The sequence below is a fragment of the Mobula birostris genome, chromosome 12 (assembly GCF_030028105.1).
Source record: "Mobula birostris isolate sMobBir1 chromosome 12, sMobBir1.hap1, whole genome shotgun sequence".
Classification (NCBI taxonomy): domain Eukaryota; kingdom Metazoa; phylum Chordata; class Chondrichthyes; order Myliobatiformes; family Myliobatidae; genus Mobula; species Mobula birostris.
In genome coordinates, this window is record NC_092381.1 from 64,928,423 (window position 1) to 64,949,063 (window position 20,641).

The following is a 20,641-nucleotide window of genomic DNA, read 5'->3' on the forward strand; positions in this document are numbered from 1 at the left end:
CACGGAATTCCATAAGTTCACCACCCTTTAACTGAAGAAATTTCTCTTCAGCCCAGTCATAAATCTCTTACCCTGTAACATGAATCTAAGCATCCTTGCCAGGTGAACATGCTCCTTGGATCAAGCTACTTTAAGCAAGTCAGGATTTTCAGTTTAAATTGGATCCCCTCATATTTTTTGAAATTTATGTGACTATAAATGTCGTTGACTTAGTCATGCTTCATAAAGTTACACACTGTCCATAGCATATATGGTTTCTCAGACAGGAGACTGAAACAGTATTCAGTGCTTCAAGTGTGGTCTCACCAAGGCCCAGTGTAATTTGAGCAAGGTATTCTTGTCTCTTGCATCCTTGCTATGAAAACTCGCATACTATTTGTCTTCGTCACTGTTTACTACACCTGCATGTTTTCAGTCACTGGTGAATATCAACCCTTTCCAATCTCGCCATAGTAATCTTGTCTTTCTCCTTTTAGTACAGTATTGTGTACAGTAGTCAGGTCACTTGTTTGAGTGCTACTGGTACCATGTAACCCAGTCCTACCTGTTGCATAGTCAGGTGGTCGGTGACTAAACTGGCTCCCCCCACCAGGCTTGCCTGGTGAGGAGGGTGGCTAGACACCCTGCAGGACGAAAAACAAGACCTGTCAAAGGGCGGATGAACCCCCGTAGGGTCAACGGCCATCTAGCAAACATGTGCCGTGAAGCGTGGAAAGGGCATCCCTTGCATCAAAGCTTGGTCTGGCCATTCACAGCAATAGAACTACCTCCAGCCGTCTTAGACCCCACCATGCCGCTGGACCTGGGAGGGGATGTTGTGAGGGTGGGTCCGGACCTGTGCAACCCCCTCCTCACCTAAATCCATTCACGCACACGCTGTTCCTTTCTGAGGAGTGGGATATCCTAAACCTCACTAACTGAAAGGAACCATCATCATCCTATTGGATGGATAGCCAGAGGGGGTATAACTTTATGCAAGTTATATGGCATTCACTAAGCTATTATACCCACTCACTCAGTTTTAGTTGCCTTGAAACCCTTCTGCATCTTTCTCATAAGTCACAATTACACCCAGTTTGGTGTCATTAGCAAACCTTGAGATATTACATTTTGTTCGCTCATCTAAATCATTGGTATATATTGTGAATAATGCCAACGTCAAATACTGACCCCTGTGGGATCTGATTGGGAAGGTGGCTGACTATCTTGGGGAAGGCATTTGGATAAGTACATAGATAGGAGGGGTTTGTGGGCCAAATGTAGGCAGGGGCTAGCTTGGTGGGGACCATGGTTGACATGGACAAGATAGGCCCAATTCCATGCTATATTATTGCATGTATCTCTGTATTCTTCCTATTAACCACATTTCGATTCATGCAAGTACCCATATACTTTAATTTCTCTCACTAACTTTTCACATGGGACTTCATTAAAGGTTTTTTTGGATAATACATGTGCATCACTTCTGATAATGTACACAAATTCATCACATCACATCTAGTGGTTTTTCCCTGAACTGTTCTACCAGTTATATCCTCAAAAACCTTGTAGTTTAATATTTAACTGGGCTACATTTTTAAAGTTAAGCAGTCCACATGTGAACATTTTAATCAGACGAAGTGTGTTTTGAAATTCTACAGATAATTTTTACTGGATTGGATGCAATGAATAGAAACATAGAAACATAGAAAATAGGTGCAGGAGTAGGCCATTTGGCCATTCGAGCCTGCACCGCCATTCAGTATGATCGTGGCTGATCATCCAACTCAGAACCCTGTTCCAGCCTTCCCTCCATGAGTGAACCAAGGTTGATGATCAGATCACATCATGACATTTGTAAAAATAGATAGATCTATGAAGCATACGAATGGTGAGAAATCTCTGCAGCTTGAGTATTGAATGTTGAATTACTGTCAGGAATGTGCTTGAGGTAGGATGTTTGCCCATTTAATCTCCCACACTGCTGGATATTTGAAAGGTCTATGACAGCGGTGGGCCACAAGGGAGGTCAATGTGAAGAGCCTTTGGATTTGCCACTTGAGGCCTGATTGCCCTTGTGCAGTATGGTCTTGCTTTTACACCCACAGTCCTAAGATAAATGTGTCTGTGAGAACAGTGCAGATGGGGATTCCAGAAATTGTATGCACACAACCTTGTTGTTAAATGTATTCAACTTCATTTTCTTTTTTAACTCAACTATGACATCTAATTTTCCTGTTACTGTAGAATAAATTAGGTGTCAAGATTTCTAATTGTGCATCTTTCGGAGCCCGTGAGTTGCAATTGTTTAGACACTTAAAATGATTGAAAACTATGGAAGGTTAAAATGTATTAATGGGTTCCTGCCAACTATGGATTGAAAACATAATTTTTGAGATGTCATTTAAAGTTACTGAGGTGGAAAGCAAAAATCAAAAAGATTTATCCTTTGGATATTTCAGAATATCCTTTGGCTATGCCTATTTAATATTTGTATTTAAAACCCCAAGTATATAATTGGGTAGCATGGCGAAAAAAGGTTTGCATTCTGATCATTCCTCACTTTATTAAATTCCTTATAAGCAGTAAACTTGACTTTTCCCATCCCCTAATATTAAATATAAAACAATATTATTTTAAGAGACTTTGATCAGAGCAAAAATGACTAAATATGCTATAGTGTATGTGAAATTGTTAGAATTTTCTACGAGTTGTATTAAAGAATGAAAGACATCTGAGTTGTATATAATGGCATCATGTTCACTTCTGCAATAAATGGACTATGTTTTTCTATTTAATGTTTTTATATAAGTATTTACATCTACAATTTTATGGTTTTTAAATGAAAATTACCTACCCCCCCCCCAATCAAGCAATAAACTGTGCAAAAAAATGTCATGACAGAATAGATACACATGCAACATTCTTGGTGTTGGTATAATTTTTGGCTGAGCATTATATTGAAAAAGAGCGAATTGGTAATCAAAACAGATTCCTGAATGTTTTTTAGAATTCAGATGATGCATGCCCATTTCATTATAAAACATTTAGTAATCTAACAGCAAAGTGGCAGTAAGATTTTTAAGGAGAGCTGTCATCGCCATGGAGATAAATTATTTATATATTTTTCTAAGCTATATTGTTTTTATTTCCTATTAATCAAAGTTGTTATTTTGTTTTTTTATAAACCAAAGTTGTTACTTGGTTTTTAAATTTACTATGGTAGAATCAGTTGATCAAAACACTGAGAATCATGAACTGAGCCTTGGTAGATCAGTGAATTTTAAGATGGCAATCTCATCCCCATCCAGTGATTTATTTCAATTTATTTCACTGATATTTTAGGAATCCTTCAGTTGGTTTCCTTCAAGAAGATCACGACTTTGTTGTGGGGTTTAGAGGTTTGTGTGCCTCAGTAACCCGGAGAGCTATGTTGCTGGAGTCAGAGAGTTGTGCTTCGACTCTTGGCAGGGTCACCCATGCCAGTCAGGTTAAAGGGTGTAGGCCAGACTAGTCCACTGATCCTCCGGGTTCAGGGGTTCAGCTCAGGAGTAATAACCGTGTCTTGTCAAAAAAATTTTTTTACGGAGACAGCAACGAAGGATCCTATATCTGTGTGCGACGGTATTCCTGAGTATCCACCCAGGATTTACAGGACTGACGGTTGTGAAAACCGCGAGGAAGCTACTGGCACATGAAGGAGGTCCTGAGTACCACCTGGCCAAGGACAGAAAGAGATGGAGGACCTAAACGCCAGTGGTGTAACAGGCAGTAACTCCTTAGTTAGCTTACTCCCATTTAATTGCTTCCAGGTGTTATTGTGTATTTAATTTCTGCAGCAAGTAATGTAAAATACAATCTATGAAGTTTGGCCTTCTGCTAGAGTTTTGTCTTACTTTTGAGAAATCTGTTCTGTTCAATGTCTAACCTACAAGTTTGCAAATTCACAGTGAACTCATAATTTATGTTGCATCTAGTAAAGTGGCTGTTATGATGTTAACATCTTGGTCTACTTCTACTACTGATGCTCTGAAATACAGTAAAATAGTGTGGTGCCTTTTTTCAAGAAGATCCAGTACTTCAATGCCAGCGGTCAATTTTTTTTTCTGGATCTTTGTAGTATGGATAGACCACCAGAAAGAACACTTCTCCATCGACAAACAATCTGCTGGACGATTGTGTTCTCAGTAGGTCAAACAGCATCTGCGGAAGGAAAGGAATTGTCAACATTTTGGGTTGAAGTCCTGATGCAGGATTGAGTGGTGGCCAATACAATGTGGAGAAAGGGGCTGGTGGGAAAGGAGTCCAAACTGATTGGTGGACTGGAGAGGGCTGTAAGCTAAGAAGCAGGTATGCCAGATAGGAGAGCAGGGATGCAATTGTGAAGCAATGTCAAGTAAATGATACATGGAGGCAGACAAAGAGTGAGAAAAAAAATATAAAAGACGGAGAGACAGGGCAAGATAATTGGATGGGCATTGTGAAGCTTGGAGACACTGCTGTACTGTCTGTACACCCATGTGTGGCTAGGCACAGCTCAAATGCCATCTATAAATTTGCTTATTACAACTAATGTTGGCAGAATTTCAGATAGTGATGCAAAGATGGTCAGGAGTGAGATATATCAACTAGTTGAGTGGAGTGGCAGCAACATCCTTGCACTTAATGTCAGTAAGACCGAAGAACTGATTGTGAACTTCAGAAAGGATAAATTGAGGGAGCACACATCAGTCCTTCAGAAGTGAAAAGAGTGAGCAATTTCAAGTTCTTGGGTGTCGGTATCTCTGAGGATCTACCCTGGACCCAACATATAGATGAAGTTACAAAGAAGGCGCGACAGCAGCTATATTTCATTAGGAGTTTGAGGAGATTAGGTATGTCACCAAGGACATTCTCAGATTCTTCTAATGTACCATGGAGAGCATTCTAACTAGCTGCATCATTGATCACTGTCCGGTGTTGGGGGTGGGGGAGGGGCTACTGCACAGGATTGAAAGAAGCTGCAGAAAATTGTGAACTCAGTCAGCTCCATCAAAGGCACTAGCCTCTGTACCATCCAGGACATTTTCAAGGAGCAATGGTGCAAAAAGGCGGCGTCCACCGTTAAGGACCCCCACCACCCAGGGCATACTTTCTTGTCATTGCTACCATCAGGAATGAGGTACAGGAGCCTGAAGACACACACTCAGTGATTCAGGAACAGCTTTTTTCCCCTCTGCCTTCAGATTGCTGAATGAACATTGAAATGTACACTACATCTGTACTTTGTTTGTACTACTATTTAATATATACTGTAATTCATACATTTTGCATTGTATTGCTACTGCCAGTGATATGAAACCTGATTCTGATTCTGGAGGGATAGAAACAGGAACACAAAAGTATCAGTGCTAAACTATGATGAGAAGGTGAGAATGGAAATTTAGGGGAGTGGTGATTAGTATATGGAACTAGATTAGGAGGAGGATCCCATGGGTGAACTTGTGGTATTTAGTGGGGGATAGAACCAGGAAGGGGAAGGGGATGACGGTGAGTGAATAAGGGTGTTGGAGGCAACTCGAGGACTTGGAGAAACTTTTGAAGTCCTCCAGACTAATTTTGAATGCTATTGGAAAAATGTCATTTTAAAGCAATGGGATTAACTTACTACAGCAACATGTTTCTTTAAGTTTAATGGAAATGCACATTTCTTTTGGTTGCTCTCATAATTTTTCTTTTCCTTTAGGAAAGTAAAAGGGGGTAATATAGATGTCCACCCAGTGGAGAAAGCTTTGGTTGTTCACTGTGAAGTAGAAGCCACAATTTTGGGTGAGATGGGCAATGCCATGCTTGGAGAACGGAAGGAATGTCAGAAAATGTGAGTATTATTTCTTTACAAATACTGCTAATTATTTTTCACACTGTAACTGATTTATGAAATATTTTAAAAATCTCTAACAATTTGAATTTATCAATGAAGAATGGCTAAGTGGGTAAAATTTTTCAATAACAATTGAAAGGGAGTGTTAAAGTATAATTTTTAAACAATGACCCTTTTCCTTGATTTAATCTATATATTTCAGAGCTCTTTTAAGTTCACTGAGCAGAAAAAATGGGAAGTTATTGTCTGCAAAAGGGTTGATTGGCCATTTAGGATTTATCAACTGATTTTTTCCCCTCTTTTTCTTCTTTTACCAGATTTTCATTCTTATGTTTATGATGCTTGTTTCAGAAATGAGGTCTTTTATCCCCTCCTTTCATCTTAGAAGGATGTCTGTTATAAGATGTGTTGTTAATGAATGCAGGTTTGATGTCGGGTGTTAAACGTTAATGAACCTATACAGAGCAGATGCTTCTTAGAAGTATGTAATTAGTACAGGTCAAAGACACAGAAGCTTAATCTGATTTTAACTCCTCCATAAATGCCACAGTATATCTTCTAGTCCTATCATATTAGAGACCTACCATTTTCCCATTTTTTTTGCTATCTAGGATTGTTTTTATGATGAAGGTTTCTGAAATCAAAATTTTTATCGTAGATTTCCATCTGCAGTTGTGTTGATTTTTCATTTACTTTCAATATTTTCGGTGAAGATTTATAAACCTTAACTATGTACCTGCAAATTTAACTTCATTTTAATAAATTGAGAGTAAATTTGTTTATCATTATCTTAATCTTTCCTTGCATCAAACTAAAATGAATACAGTAATAATGATTTTGCTTTGGTTTGAACACAAAATAGAAAAGGATGTCTGGTGAATCACTGAATCATTTTTCTTGAGTATGAGATACATTTTAGCCTTGTTGTCAAAATAATTTTATTTCCTATAGTTTTTTTTAGCAAAATATAAAAATGTGATTTAAAAAAAATAGCTGTTGCCCCTAAAAGGTGCCAAAATAGAATAATCTGTTTGTGCTTGTACAGAAAATCTTACTTCTGCTTTTGAAAAAAGCTTCCAAATGTATTGTTTTTGTCTGTTCACATCAGTTTCTGTTAAATGCTTGTAAGTTGTTGGCTGGCTCTGTTAATTGTTTAATAGGAATATGTTTATGGACCGTCAAATTGTAAAGCTTTTAATAATAATTGAATGGATGTGAGTTAATAAAGAGAACACTATCCTATCACATTTATCATCAATATTATTAGGCTAAAATATAGCACAGAGAGGTACTGAGAACTTGGCAACCAGCAGCAAAGTGAACAATAGTTACTTCAGTTAATTTTGAACATAGCAGTAAATCTGAAATTCTCACTTGTTTAGCATTGTGGAGAAAAATCAATTTATTAAAGGAGCACTTTTTAAACAAGTAGATATATCAACAATAGCTTAATTTTGCTAGCTACATCAGATTCTGAAAGTGCCCAGTGTTTTTCTGTTTAACTACCACAGTCAGCATTTTTATTTTTGCTTTGTAAGCATGGCTTTGTAATCACTGCAATGAGTTTTAACATTGACCCTAATTATTGAGTACATCTGCTTACAATCCTGGTGTTAGCTTTCTTTGCTGAAAGTAACTATTCACATTCTTAAAATTAAATTTTGCATATTTTAAAGCAGGTGGTGTGATGCTTCATGCATCATTTCTTGTACTTGATAACATTCTGATACCTGATCATACTAGAAATTTAAGCTACTAAGTCTGTAATGAAATGATGTCAAACTACACCATTAATTAACTAAAAATATCTTAGTGGTGTTGTGAGACTTAAGAATATGCAAGAAAGATCAATATTGTTTAATGTCATTTCTTGTACACAAGTGCAGAATAGATCCGTTGCAGCACAAAAAAGAACAATAAGATTAAGAACACTATAATAAAAAGCATGATAAATATGAACACATTAAGAAGTGTATATTCTTTGATTGTATGCCAATAAAGTGAAAGCTAAAAGATGAAAATATTGAACAATACAATTAAAAATAGTTTAAAATAATTTTTGCCTTTTTATTTGAAAATCAATTTGAAAAGCCAAGTAAGCATGAATCAACATGATCAAGTATTCAACAAGATCTTATTCTGGAAAGTCGAATCTTATCACTCTTCTAGTGTCAGATTATAATACAGGTTTCCCCTGCTATCCGAAGGTAGAGTGTTCCTATGAAACCTTTTGTAAGCAGAAATGGTGTAAAGCGAAGAAGCAATTACCATTAATTTATATGGGGAAAATTTTGGAATGTACCCAGATCCAAAAAATAAGCTATTAAATCATACCAAATAACACATAAAACCTAAAATAACACTAACATTTAGTAAAAGCAGGAATAATATAAATACACAACCTATATAAAGCAGAAATACTTTTCTGCAATCATTGCAGCACTGTCAAGCCTAGGGAAAATCTCACGTAAATGCTCTCGGCAGAAGTGCTCTCGGCTGAAGCACTCTCTTCAGTGACCTTTAAGCTATGAAGCTGCCATCGCCTCAAAAACTGCTCAAACCACCCATGACTACCTTTAAATTCCACTTTCGCAACAATGTCTTTATATGGGAAAAATTTTTGAGCATTCCCGGATCTGAAAAATGACCTACCAAATCATGCCAAATAACACAAAACTTAAAATAACACTGACATATAGTAAAAGCAGGAATGATATGATAAATACACAGCCTATATAAAGTAGAAATAATGTATGTACAGTCTAGTTCAACTTAGCGGAATCGGGAAAACAACGAGCACACAGATGATGGTGTGTTAGGCTGAGTCTCGGAGGTTGGGGTGGTGGGAGGTACGTCTACACCTTCTATGTCTGCCTGCCTCAAAGACGAAGGTTGAGGTTCGTCTGCTGTGGCTGATGTGGAAGGCTTGAAATACGACAGTATGCTTTACTGCTTAGCCTCATGCATTTTTCTATCGTACAGTTCTTTGTAAGCACTCAAAGCATCCTGCAAATGTGCCCTAAACCTATGTGCCCTTTGAAAATTAAAGTCATACTTTTCTGCAATCATTGCAGCACTGTCAATCATAGCGAAAATCTCATGCAAATGCTTCACGTTCAGTTCCTGGACGATTTCACTTCCAGGCCGCTTGCTACTGTATTCGGTTTCGATTCGTATCCGTTCTTCTTGCAATTGCATCAGCTCCTCATCTGTCAGTTCTTGGTCATGGGATGCCAAGACCTCTTCAACATCATCTTCGTCAACTTCCAGAAACCCAGCCTCCTTAGGCAAAGTCACTATTGCTGTATTTTTTGTTGTTGGTTCGAAGCCTTTAAAATCGTTGACTGCTTCGGGACACAGTTTCCTCCAAACGCCATTTCTCATTGAGACTGTTAGTCTATGGAGAGCATCTCCAATGTTGGCAATTGCTAATTTTATTTTGTACTCTTTACAGATCTCTCGCAAAGATGCTTCGGAGTTGCCCTCTCTGTCAATGGCACTTACAATAAAACGCATCACATTTTGCATATAGTAAGTCTTAACTGTGGCTGCTAGCCCTTGGTCACACAGCTGCAGCAATAACGTCGTATTCGGCGGAAGAACGCAACACGAATGTTAATGCTATACTTGGTAATGTCAGGCGGATGAGCAGCACAATTACCGACAATCACAAGACACCTATTATCGAGGTTATTTTCTCTACAGTATTTTTCAACAAGAAGACTAACGTATCTGCTCATGTACTCAGAAAAATTCACTTGGGTATTCCAACCGCTTGGATGTGAACGGAACACAACAGGAAGTGTATTCTTATCAACGTCTTTAAGTGCCCTCAGATTTTCTGAATGGTACACTAGTAGAGGCTTAAGTACAGCATCACCAGTGGCGTTAATAATAGGCATTAGGGTAAACCTGTCCTTCGATGCCTGCTTTTCTTCTATCAAAATAAATGTCTTGCTCAGCAATCTTTTCCAATAAATTGCAGTTTTGTCACAGTTAAACACTTGCTTATAGGAATAACCACCCTCTGTAATTATTTTCTTCAGTTTTGCTGGGAACTTTTTGGCAGCTTCAGTATCAGCCGAAGCACTCTCTCCAGCAAACGTTAAGCTATGAAGCTGCCCTCGCCTCAAAAACCGATCAAACTACCCATGACTCTTTCGCAGCACTTTCATCACCATCGTCCAGTGCTTTCTGTTTCAGCATATTAAAAAGACTGACTGATTTCTCCTTAAGTATAGGATAACTTATGGGACACCACGCTTTGTACACCCATCAATCCACTCAAGCAATACACTTTCCATTTTATCCATTACTGGATGCTGACTAAAAGAGACAACTTTGCTACTAGCAGAACCAATAGTAACATCGGCAGCTTTCGGGATTCTTTCTCTCTGTGTGTAAATAGTGCGAATGATGGACGCAGGCAAGTTCAACGCGCGTACAATGACCTTACTTCGATCATCAGGATCGAAACCCTTAATTACGTTCATTTTTACGCTAAGCGTAACACCCTTACAAGCTCTCTTAGGCTTTTCCGATAACTTAGAACTCATCTTGCTAACGGATGCACAAAATAAATCGTGATACTGTACTGTAAAGCACAGATGCTCACAGACACGTGTTTAAGCTATGGTGGCTTGATGCTGAGTGCAGTTCCTGGGGGAGGAGCTTAGCAGCGCTGCTCGGGGCGTGCCTTTTTTCGTAAAAGCGAAAACCTTCGGTTAGCGAAAACAGGTACTAATGTAGGTCTTTCGTAAAAGCAAGTGGCGTAAAGCGAATGTTCGTAAAGCGAGGGACACCTGCACTGTATTTATCTGTGATAGTGTAGAGGTAATTGTGTTTATTAGAGCTTGTAATTAATGGTTTCTAATGGGAGATGGTGAACACGGTCAGAAAATTAGCCTTTTGTTTGCATTGTTAGAGAATGGGGCTTGGGAATGTATTAGCTGTTTAGTTTTGGCATCACAAATGAAGTTTCACTTTTCTAAGAGCAAACCAAAGTAATTAAAAGGGTGAAGTTCCCTGCTGTCTTGGACATGGCGATGTTTCTAGCGCAACTTGGAAGGCAAATAACTTGAAATGATGTCAGATGAGTAGATACGTGCATTTCCTAAAAATGCTGTGCTATTTTCATTGATGCCTACTCCTTTCATATGCCCAATAAATGCTTGTAAGTAATCATGCATTTTGGTTAAGAGTCCTGCATCTGATTTATTTTTGCAAATAAAGTGAAGCAAAAATTGCAGGTGTTTATACCAGAGAGATTGTGACTAAACAAAGAGCATGCATGTTTATGTATGTACATGTGCAATAGAGCAGAACAATGAAGGATGTGAAAAAGTAACCAGGAGATAAGTAGAAGCAGGCATGTTCTCTGGTGGAAAACCAAAATTTTAAGTTTAGCATCTAATTTTGTCAGTAGTTTTAAGTCACATGGGATTCATGGTAAGTTAAGTTGTAAACAAAATTAGTTTGGTCACAGAAGTCAGAGGATAGTGGAGGATGGATGCTTTTCTGACTAGAGTTCTGTGATCAGTGCTAGGACATAGTGTTTGTGCTATAAATGATTTTGATGAAAGTGTAGGTGATCTGATTCAAGGGCAGATGACATGGAAATTGAGATTTTGGATAGTGACGAAAGTTGTTACAACAATAAGAAATTTGGGTGGAAAAATCGCACATGCAATTTAATTCAGACAAGTCTGAGGAGTTGCATTTTAGGACATCATATGCAAGTGAAAGTATGCTGTAAATAGCAGGATCATTAAGAGCACAGATGTAAATGAGATATTGGGATGGAAGCCCGTAGCTCCCTGAAGGCAGAAATAAAAGTAGCATGCTTACCTTCATTGAGGCCTAGACAGAATGGACACGAAGAGAATGTTTCCTATAGTAGTAGGGTCTAGGACCAGAGGAGACGGCCAAAGAATACAAAAATATATAAAGATAGAACAGAGATGAGGAGAAATTTCTTTAGCTAGAGGGTAACGAATTTAGAATTCATTGCCACAGATGGCTGTAGAGGCCAAGTCATTAGGAATATTTAAAATGGAGGTTGATAGGTTCCTTTATTAGTAAGTGCATCAAAGGTTACAGGGTGAAGGCAGGAGAATAGGGTTGAGAGGAATAATAAACAGCCATGATGGAATGGTGGAGTAGGCTTGATGGGCCGATGGCTTAATTCTGCTCCTATGTCTTACGGTACCCATGCGGTTTCCGGGTCCTTTAAAAGAATAGAATCACTGTACCCTGCCACGCATGTCATAAAAGGCGACTAAGGAGGGTTGAGTATAGGGTTAGTAGCCCTATCCTGTGAAAATAATTGTTGCTACAGAAACATCAGTGGCATCAAAACCAAGCCAGCCAGTCTTGGGAGAGGTAGGGCTTCTTTTGGAGAGTTGTATGACGTGGAGAAGTGAAAGCCGAAAGGAAGCTCCTTTACCGAAAAACCTACTGTCAACCAAGAAGACCTCTAGAATTGGCATCTGGAATGTGAGGACCATGTATGAAGCTGGGAAAACCCTACAAGTGGCAAAAGAATTTCAGAACAATAAATTAGATATTTTGGGACTCTGTGAAACTAGATGGACAAATTCAGGGCAAGTACAACTTACTTCCGGGGAAACTATCATCTATTCAGAACACGTGGAAGAGAATGCATCGTGCACTGAGGGAGTAGGATTAATGTTATCAAAACAAGCAAAGGGATCACTTTTGGCTTGGGAAACATCAGGACCCAGGATCATGTCTGCATCCTTCCGCACCAGTAATAGGAGAATAAAGCTAAACACTGTGTTAACCTATGCCTCTACAAATGACAAGGATACCATTGTCAAGGAAGATTTCTATAACCGACTGCAAGTACTCCTGGAGAAGCTGAAAAGAAGAGACATCACCATTGTCATGGGAGATTTTAATGCCAAAATTGGAAATGACAACGTAGGATTTGAAGAAATAATGGGGCAGCATGGACTTGGAGACAAAAATGAAAACCGAGAGCTATTTGTAGACTTCTGTGCATTCAACAAAATGGTAATTGGTGGCAGCATATTCCTTCACAAGCAGATCCACAAGGCAACATGGATTTCACCAGTTCAGCGAACAGGAAACCAGATCGACCATATCTGTATTAGTAAGAAGTTCAGACAATCCATGCAGGATGTCAGAGTCCTTAGAGGTGCGGAAGTGGCATCAGATCATCATCATGTTATTGGTAAGCTGTTGGCGCATTGCCAAGTGGTTAAGGTGTCGTTTTAGTGATCTAAAGATCTCCAGTTCGAGCCTCAGCTGAGGCAGCGTGTTGTGTCCTTGAACAAGGCACTTAACCACACATTGCTCTGCGATGACACCAGTGCCAAGCTATATTGGCCCTAGTGCCCTTCCCTTGGACAACATCAGTGGCGTGGAGAGGGGAGACTTGCAGCATGGGCAACTGCTGGTCTTCCTTACAACCTTGCCCAGACCTGCGCCCTGGAAACCTTCCAAGGCACACATCCATGGTCTCACGAGACTAACGAATGCCTATTTTTATTGATAAGCTTCAGCTCAAACTTAAATGGAACTATGCTGCAACGAGCAAAATGAAAAACTATGCAACACAATTTCTGAAAGACCAGGAGAAAAGACAACAATTCCACTTAGTATTGCAGAACAGATTTCGAGCTTTGGAGAACCTAAGTGAAGAATCAAGTGTGGAGGAGATCTGAGAACAAGCCAAAGATGTCTGGACCGGTACCTGTGAAGAAGTTCGAGGTAAGACAGACCACCAACACAAACCATGGTTTTCTGCTGAAATGCTCAGAAAAATAGAGCAAAGAAAAGCAAAAAAGGATGCACTTAACAAAAGCAAAACAGGAGCATCAAAGACTGTTGCACAGGAAAACTATGCAGAAGCAAATAAGGAAGTTAAAGCAAGCATCAGAATGGACGAAAGAAACTATATTGAAGACCTAGCAAAAGAAGCAGAGTAGGAAGGGAACATGAAAGGACTGTACGACACAACCAAGAAATTCTCTGGCAAATTTCAACCAGTAGAAAGACCAATTAAGGATAAAGAAGGACAAGTTCTGACAGGAGCTGAGGACCTGACCAAAAGATGGGCCGAACACTTTGAACAACTTCTGAACAGACCATCACCACCAGAGCCACCTGTCGTCCCACAAGCAGAGAACAACCTAGAGATACTGTGGCACTCCTACTAAAGAAGAGGTCAGAATGGCAATCAAGGTCGTAAAGGATGGTAAAGCTGCAGGACTTGATGGTATACCTCCAGAGGCATTCAAGAGCAGAATGGACATACCTATTGAAATGATGCACAACATCATAAAAAAGGTCTGGGAGGTAGAAGTAGTACCCAAAGATTGGAGAACAGGACTTCTAGTTAAAACCCCTAGGAAAGGAGATCTCCAGGAATGCAAAAACTACAGAGGGATAATGTTCCTTTCAGTGCCAGGGAAAGTTCTGAGCAGAATCATTTTAGAGAGATTGAAAAATGTAGTGGATGAGAAGCTTAGAGATGAACAAGCAGGATTTCGACAAAACAGGTCTTGCACTGATCAGATTACAACTCTTAGGATTATCATTGAACAGTGGCTGGAATGGAACACATCACTGTGCATTAGTTTTGTAGATTATGAAAAAGCATTTGACAGCCTGGACAGGGAGACATTGTGGAAACTAATGGGGCATTTTGGGATTCCAGAGAAGTTAACTAACTTGGTAAAGAAGATCTATGAAGATATGGAATGCAGTGTAATCCATATAGGTCAGTTGTCAGATACTTTCAAGGTTAACACTGGGGTATGACAGGGATGCTTACAGGGACCCTTACAGGGATGACAGGGACCCTTTTCTCTTCCTGCTAGCAGTGGGCTGGATTATGAAGCAAGCAACAGGTGGCAAGAAGAATGGAATACAGTGGACATTGTTCAGACAGCTAGATGATCTTGACTTTGCGGATGATTTGGCGCTACTGTCATACAGCCATGCCCAGATGCAAGAGAAAGCAGATCTTCTAGACTCCACATCACAGAAAATAGGGCTACACATCCATATAGGGAAAACAAAATTACTAAAAATAAATGCAGGAAACAACACAGTTATCCTGAAAAATGCTCCTCTTGAAGAAGTTGAGTCATTTGTCTATCTGGGAAGCATTGTCAACAAGGAAGAAGATACAGGTGAGGATGTAAAGACCAGGATCCAAAAAGCCAGAGGAGCCTTCATAATACTACGTCCTGTTTGGACGGCAGAAGAACTAAGGTTAAGAACCAAATTGAGAATCTTCAAATCAAGTGTCAAATCTGTCTGCCTATATGGCTCTGAAACTTGGAGACTGACATCAGAAGTAATCAGAAAAATCCAGACCTTCATCAAGTGCTTGCGTCAGATTTTGGGGCAAACGGACAGATTATGTGAACAATACAGAATTATGGCAAAGGACCAACCAGACGCCATTTGAGGCAGAGATCAAGAGAAGGGAGTGGTGCTGGATAGGACACACGTTGAGGAAGCTCCCGAATAGTATCACCAGACAAGCTCTCACATGGAATCCTCAGGGCAAGCGAAATCGAGGTAGGCCCAAGTCCACATAGAGGAGGGAAGTGTTAACTGATGCTAGGAAAGTGGGAATGACATGGTCACATGCTTACTAGTGAGTTGAAAGCCAGAAGAAGGAGAAGAAGAAGATGACGTCTTACAGAATTGGGAAGTCACGTTTCAGCTGCATGGAACTTCAGCTAAGGTACACCTAGAGTACCTGTGCAGTTCTAATTGCTAAGCTACAAGAAGGATGTGGAGACTTTGAAAAGCATGCAGAAGAGGCTTACTAGGGTATTTCCTTTATTAGAGAGTGTTGTTAGGAGAAGAGTTTGGGCAAATTGGATTGAGTGTCGGACACTGCATGGTGATCAGATAGAAGTACGCTAGAAAAAAGTGAGGGGCATTAAGAGGCATAAATTGGGTGTTCTGGTGGCATCATCGTTCAGAATGACAGCTTAAATCAACAGCTGCTCCAGAAAAATGCATATTTTGCCCCGTTAATCCATCAAATATAAGATCTTTCGAAAATATCTGAATTGATAAGGGGGGGCAAGAATGGGGAGAAAGAATGGAGATTTAAAAAAAAGCATCACTGCGGAACCTACAGAAGAGAGAGGTGCAGCACGGCTCTCCTGCACGTGCGTGTGGTGGCGAGGCTGACGCTGGGCTTCGTGCAGGATTTTGGAAGAGATAAGGGAAGTCCAAAAATTTATAAAACAGCAACTCAATGTTATAAAGTCAGAGCTCGCCAAATTCAATCAAAAAGTAGCGGTGGCAGAGACTCCAATTGAGAAGGTAGAAGATCGACAGGAAAGTTAGTTGCTTGACCAGGAGGAAAGATCACGAGGGAAAAATATCAGGATTTATAATGTTCCCGAAGGAGTGGTGGGATTGTTGATGAGAGACTTTGGAGACAAGCTGCTGTGAGAAGTGCCAGAGATCCCCAACTATGGAGATTGAAATTGAGAGGACCATCGTTTGCTGTTCCGCGGCCTCCCAGAGACAGAGAAAGTAAACCGCGCTCAATAGTACTTAGATTCCTTCGATTCAAGAGCAAGGCGGAGATTCTACGAAGGACTTGGGTAAGAAGAGGGTTTTTTGGAATGGGAGGTTAATATACTTCGATCATGATTACCCCCCCCCCGCCCCTCCGGCGGTCCTACAGAAACGGAAGGAATATTCCGAAGCAAAACGAATATTAAAGCAAGAAAAGATTAAATTCCAAACCCCATACCCTGCTGAACTGAGGGTATTTTACCAAGAAGGGATACGACTATATCAGACTGTGGAAGAGGCGACTACAGACATGAAGAACAAAGGACTGCGTGATCAAATCAAGGGAAAGTCTGGCTGAGCAGTTATCCCGATTTGCTTGGCAAATAGTAAGAACCGAGAAAGTAGGGGACAGGAACAGGACAAGAGAAGGATATTAGGAAGAGACTGTGAGTTCTCCAAAGACAGCCCTCGCCTCCTCCAAAAGAGCCAGAAGGTTTGGCTAACTTTAATAGTGCTGATAAACTAAACTGAAGCAAAAATAAACAGTGATATACCTATCTTGAGAAATACGTATTATAATGTGGATTTTATATAACTCAATTATTTTAAATTCATTCATTCATTCCTTTTTCCCCCACCTAAATGAGAATATATACATGGGAGGAATATACAGGGAAATTATTTCTGTGTAATAGACATAGATTTTTTAACTTACTTTTATAGGTACTGCAGTGGGGGTCCTCAACTCACAGGTAAAAGGGGGCTATCCCCCACGGCTAGACGTTTCTTCTAGCTCAACCCAGGGTCATCTAGAGACCCCAGCCTTGGAATCACACCTTTGTTACCTTTTTTTTTATTATTCATGTTTCTTGGCTCTTATTTGTTCAGGGAGTAGATCGATTAAGTTATATTCTGCAAATTTCAATGATATACTAACAGATAAATACACGTGGCTAAGGACAAAATCAAATTCATTTCCTTTAATGTCAGTGGGCTGTTGAATCCAGTCAAGCACAGTAAAATTCTATCAAAAATGAAAAAAGAACAAGCCCATGTAGTATATTTACAGGAAACTCATTTAAGTGATAATGAGCATGGAAAATTAAAGAGAATGGGCTTCACTAATTTGTTTTTCTCCTCATATAAATCAGGACATAGAAGAGGAATTGCTATTCTCATTTCAAGTAAGATAAATTTTGAAAAAGTATTCGGAATGGGAGATAAGGAAGGCAGATATATTCTGGTAAGGGGGGATATAGACGGAAATCCAGTTACTTTATTGAATATATACGCACCCCCAGGAAGTGATGTTAGTTTCTTCCAGAAAATTACTAATATTATGGTAATGGAAACAGAAGGTCTCTTGATATATGGGGGAGACTTAAATTTACAATTACAACTAAAGTTAGACTCTTCCAATAGAAAAACTCCTTACATAAGAAAGTTAACACTCTTTTTGAGGATGTTGGTCTAATTGATAAATGGAGGAACCTTTTCCCCGACAGAAGGGATTACACTCATTATTCTGCCCCCCCTCCCCCCAGTCCATATATACAAGAATAGACTATTTCATAACATTTGGAAAAGATAGAGACAAAATAATCACCTGTGGAATTGGGACAATAGATGTAAGTGACCATGCACCTATATATTTATCTGTTGATTTTGACCTACAACCAAAGAATACTATTTGGAAACTAAAAGGAATAAAACATTGAGGAATTACAAAATAAGCAGAAGGAACTAGAAAAAAAACGCAAATTGAGTTTGGCACAGGATACACTAGGGGAAATTAAAAAAATTAGGAATGAAATTAATAGTTTGGCTACACAAGAAATTAGAAAAAATTTAATGTTTCTGAAACAGAGACACTATGAAAGTGGATCTAAATCTATGAAAATACTGGTGTGGAAACTGAAAAATAAGATAGCAGAAAATACAATTCATAAAATTAGGGATCCAAGAACAAAAGTGGTTAAAAAAAATAAGCTAAATGAAATTCAAGAAGCTTTCGAAATGTTTTACAAAACTCTATATTCCGAAGTTCCAGGGGGAAGCATAACCCAAGTTGACACCTTCCTGAATTCTTTAGATTTATCCACTTTAAGCAAAGAACAAAATAGAACGATGACTGCTGACATAACTGAAGCTGAACTAAAAACTGCAATTAGTAGGCTTAAATTAAGCAAGTCACCAGGATCAGATGGATATATGGCAGAGTGGTATAAGGAGCTTAGAAATGAGTTAATTCCTGTTTTACTCCCCACACTGAACTGGGCTCTAAGAAAGGCGCAAATGGCATCCAGCTGGAAGAAGGCAATAATCTCAGCTATACCAAAAGAAGGCAAGGATAAAATGGAATGTGGGTCTTTTAGACCAATATCTGTTCTTAATGTGGATTATAGAATATTTACCTCCATCATGGCCAAACGATTAGTAGAGTTTCTACTCACACTGATACATAATGATTAGACAGGTTTTATACAACAATGCCAAACACAGGACAATATATGAAGGGCACTTCACATTATGGATCATATACAAAAAAATGAAATTGAAGCAATAGTGATAAGTGTGGACGCTGAAAAGGCATTTGATTCGGTTAATTGAAATTTTCTGTACAGAGTTTTACATAGCTATGGTCTACATCACACAATTATTAAAACTATGCAGGCACTACACGACAATCCTACTGCCAGGATTAATATCAATGGATATTTATCTAATAGTTTTACCCTAGAAAGGGGCATGAGACAGGGTTGTGCATGGTCACCGGTACTCCTCACATTATATCTGGAACCACTAGCTCAGTGCATCAGACATAGTGAAGATATCAGGGGAATTACTATTAAAGGGACAGAGCATAATTTGGCCTGTTACACAGATGACATTTTGATGTATCTAGGGCAGCCAACATACTCTTTACCTTTTTCAGTCTTGACGAAGGGTTCCGGCCTGAAATGTTGACTGTTCTTTTCCATGGGTGCTGCCCCACCTGCTGAGTTCCTCCAGTGTGTTGTCAGTGTTGCTTTGACCCCAGCATCTGTAGATTATTTTGTGTTTACTCTTTACCTAAATTGATGCAATCTTTTGAACAATATGGCCAATTATCAGGATACAAGATCAACATAGATAAAACCCAACTACTTTCATATAACTATAGCCCACCAAGAGAAATTGAAAGTAGATATCCTTGGGTATGGCAAACAGAGTCCGTCAAATATTTGGGCATCATTATGCCAAAAGATTTGGCAAAATTATCAGAATGCAATTATCAGCCTATATATAAAAAATTTAAGGAAGATATAACAACATGGAACCTAATTCCTTTTGTTGGTCTCAGTTCAAGGATTAAATCTATTAAAATGAATATATTGCCCAGACTACTATATCTCTTTCATAGAAACATAGAAACATAGAAAATAGGTGCAGGAGTAGGCCATTCGGCCCTTCGAGCCTGCATCGCCACTTATTATGATCATGGCTGATCATCCAACTCAGAACACCGCCCCAGCCTTCCCTCCATACCCCCTGACCCCCGTAGCCACAAGGGCCATATCTAACTCCCTCTTAAATATAGCCAATGAACTGGCCTCAACTGTTTCCTGTGGCAGAGAATTCCACAGATTCACCACTCTCTGTGTGAAGAAGTTTTTCCTAATCTCAGTCCTAAAAGGCTTCCCCTCTATCCTCAAACTGTGACCCCTCGTTCTGGACTTCCCCAACATCGGGAACAATCTTCCTGCATCTAGCCTGTCCAATCCGTTTAGGATCTTATACGTTTCAATCAGATCCCCCCTCAATCTTCTGAATTCCAACGAGTACAAGCCCAGTTCATCCATTCTTTCTTCATATGAAAGTCCTGCCATCCCAGGAATCAATCTGGTGAACCTTCTCTGTACTCCTTCTATGGCAAGGATGTCTTTCCTCGGATTAGGGGACCAAAACTGCACACAATACTCCAGGTGCGGTCTCACCAAGGCCTTGTACAACTGCAGTAGTACCTCCCTGCTCCTGTACTCAAATCCTCTCGCTATAAATGCCAGCATACCATTCGCCTTTTTCACCGCCTGCTGTACCTGCATGCCCACTTTCAATGACTGGTGTATAATGACACCCAGGTCACGTTGCACCTCCCCTTTTCCTAATCGGCCACCATTCAGATAATAATCTGTTTTCCTATTTTTGCCACCAAAGTGGATAACTTCACATTTATCCACATTAAATTGCATCTGCCATGAATTTGCCCACTCACCCAACCTA

The 20,641-nt window shown here is 39.5% G+C and overlaps 1 protein-coding gene across 2 annotated transcripts in view; it reads left to right on the plus strand.

The window, feature by feature from the left end:
* kifap3a (kinesin-associated protein 3a) overlaps positions 1–20,641 on the plus strand; it is a 239,773-nt gene that overhangs the window by 16,994 nt on the left and 202,138 nt on the right. The window contains exon 2 of one of the 2 annotated variants that reach the window (XM_072273953.1): positions 5,705–5,836. In XM_072273953.1, coding sequence (XP_072130054.1) covers positions 5,705–5,836 — 132 coding nt within the window. Of the gene's footprint in view, positions 1–5,704; positions 5,837–20,641 lie in introns of those variants that run through there. The other variant, XM_072273954.1, reaches the window with a different exon arrangement.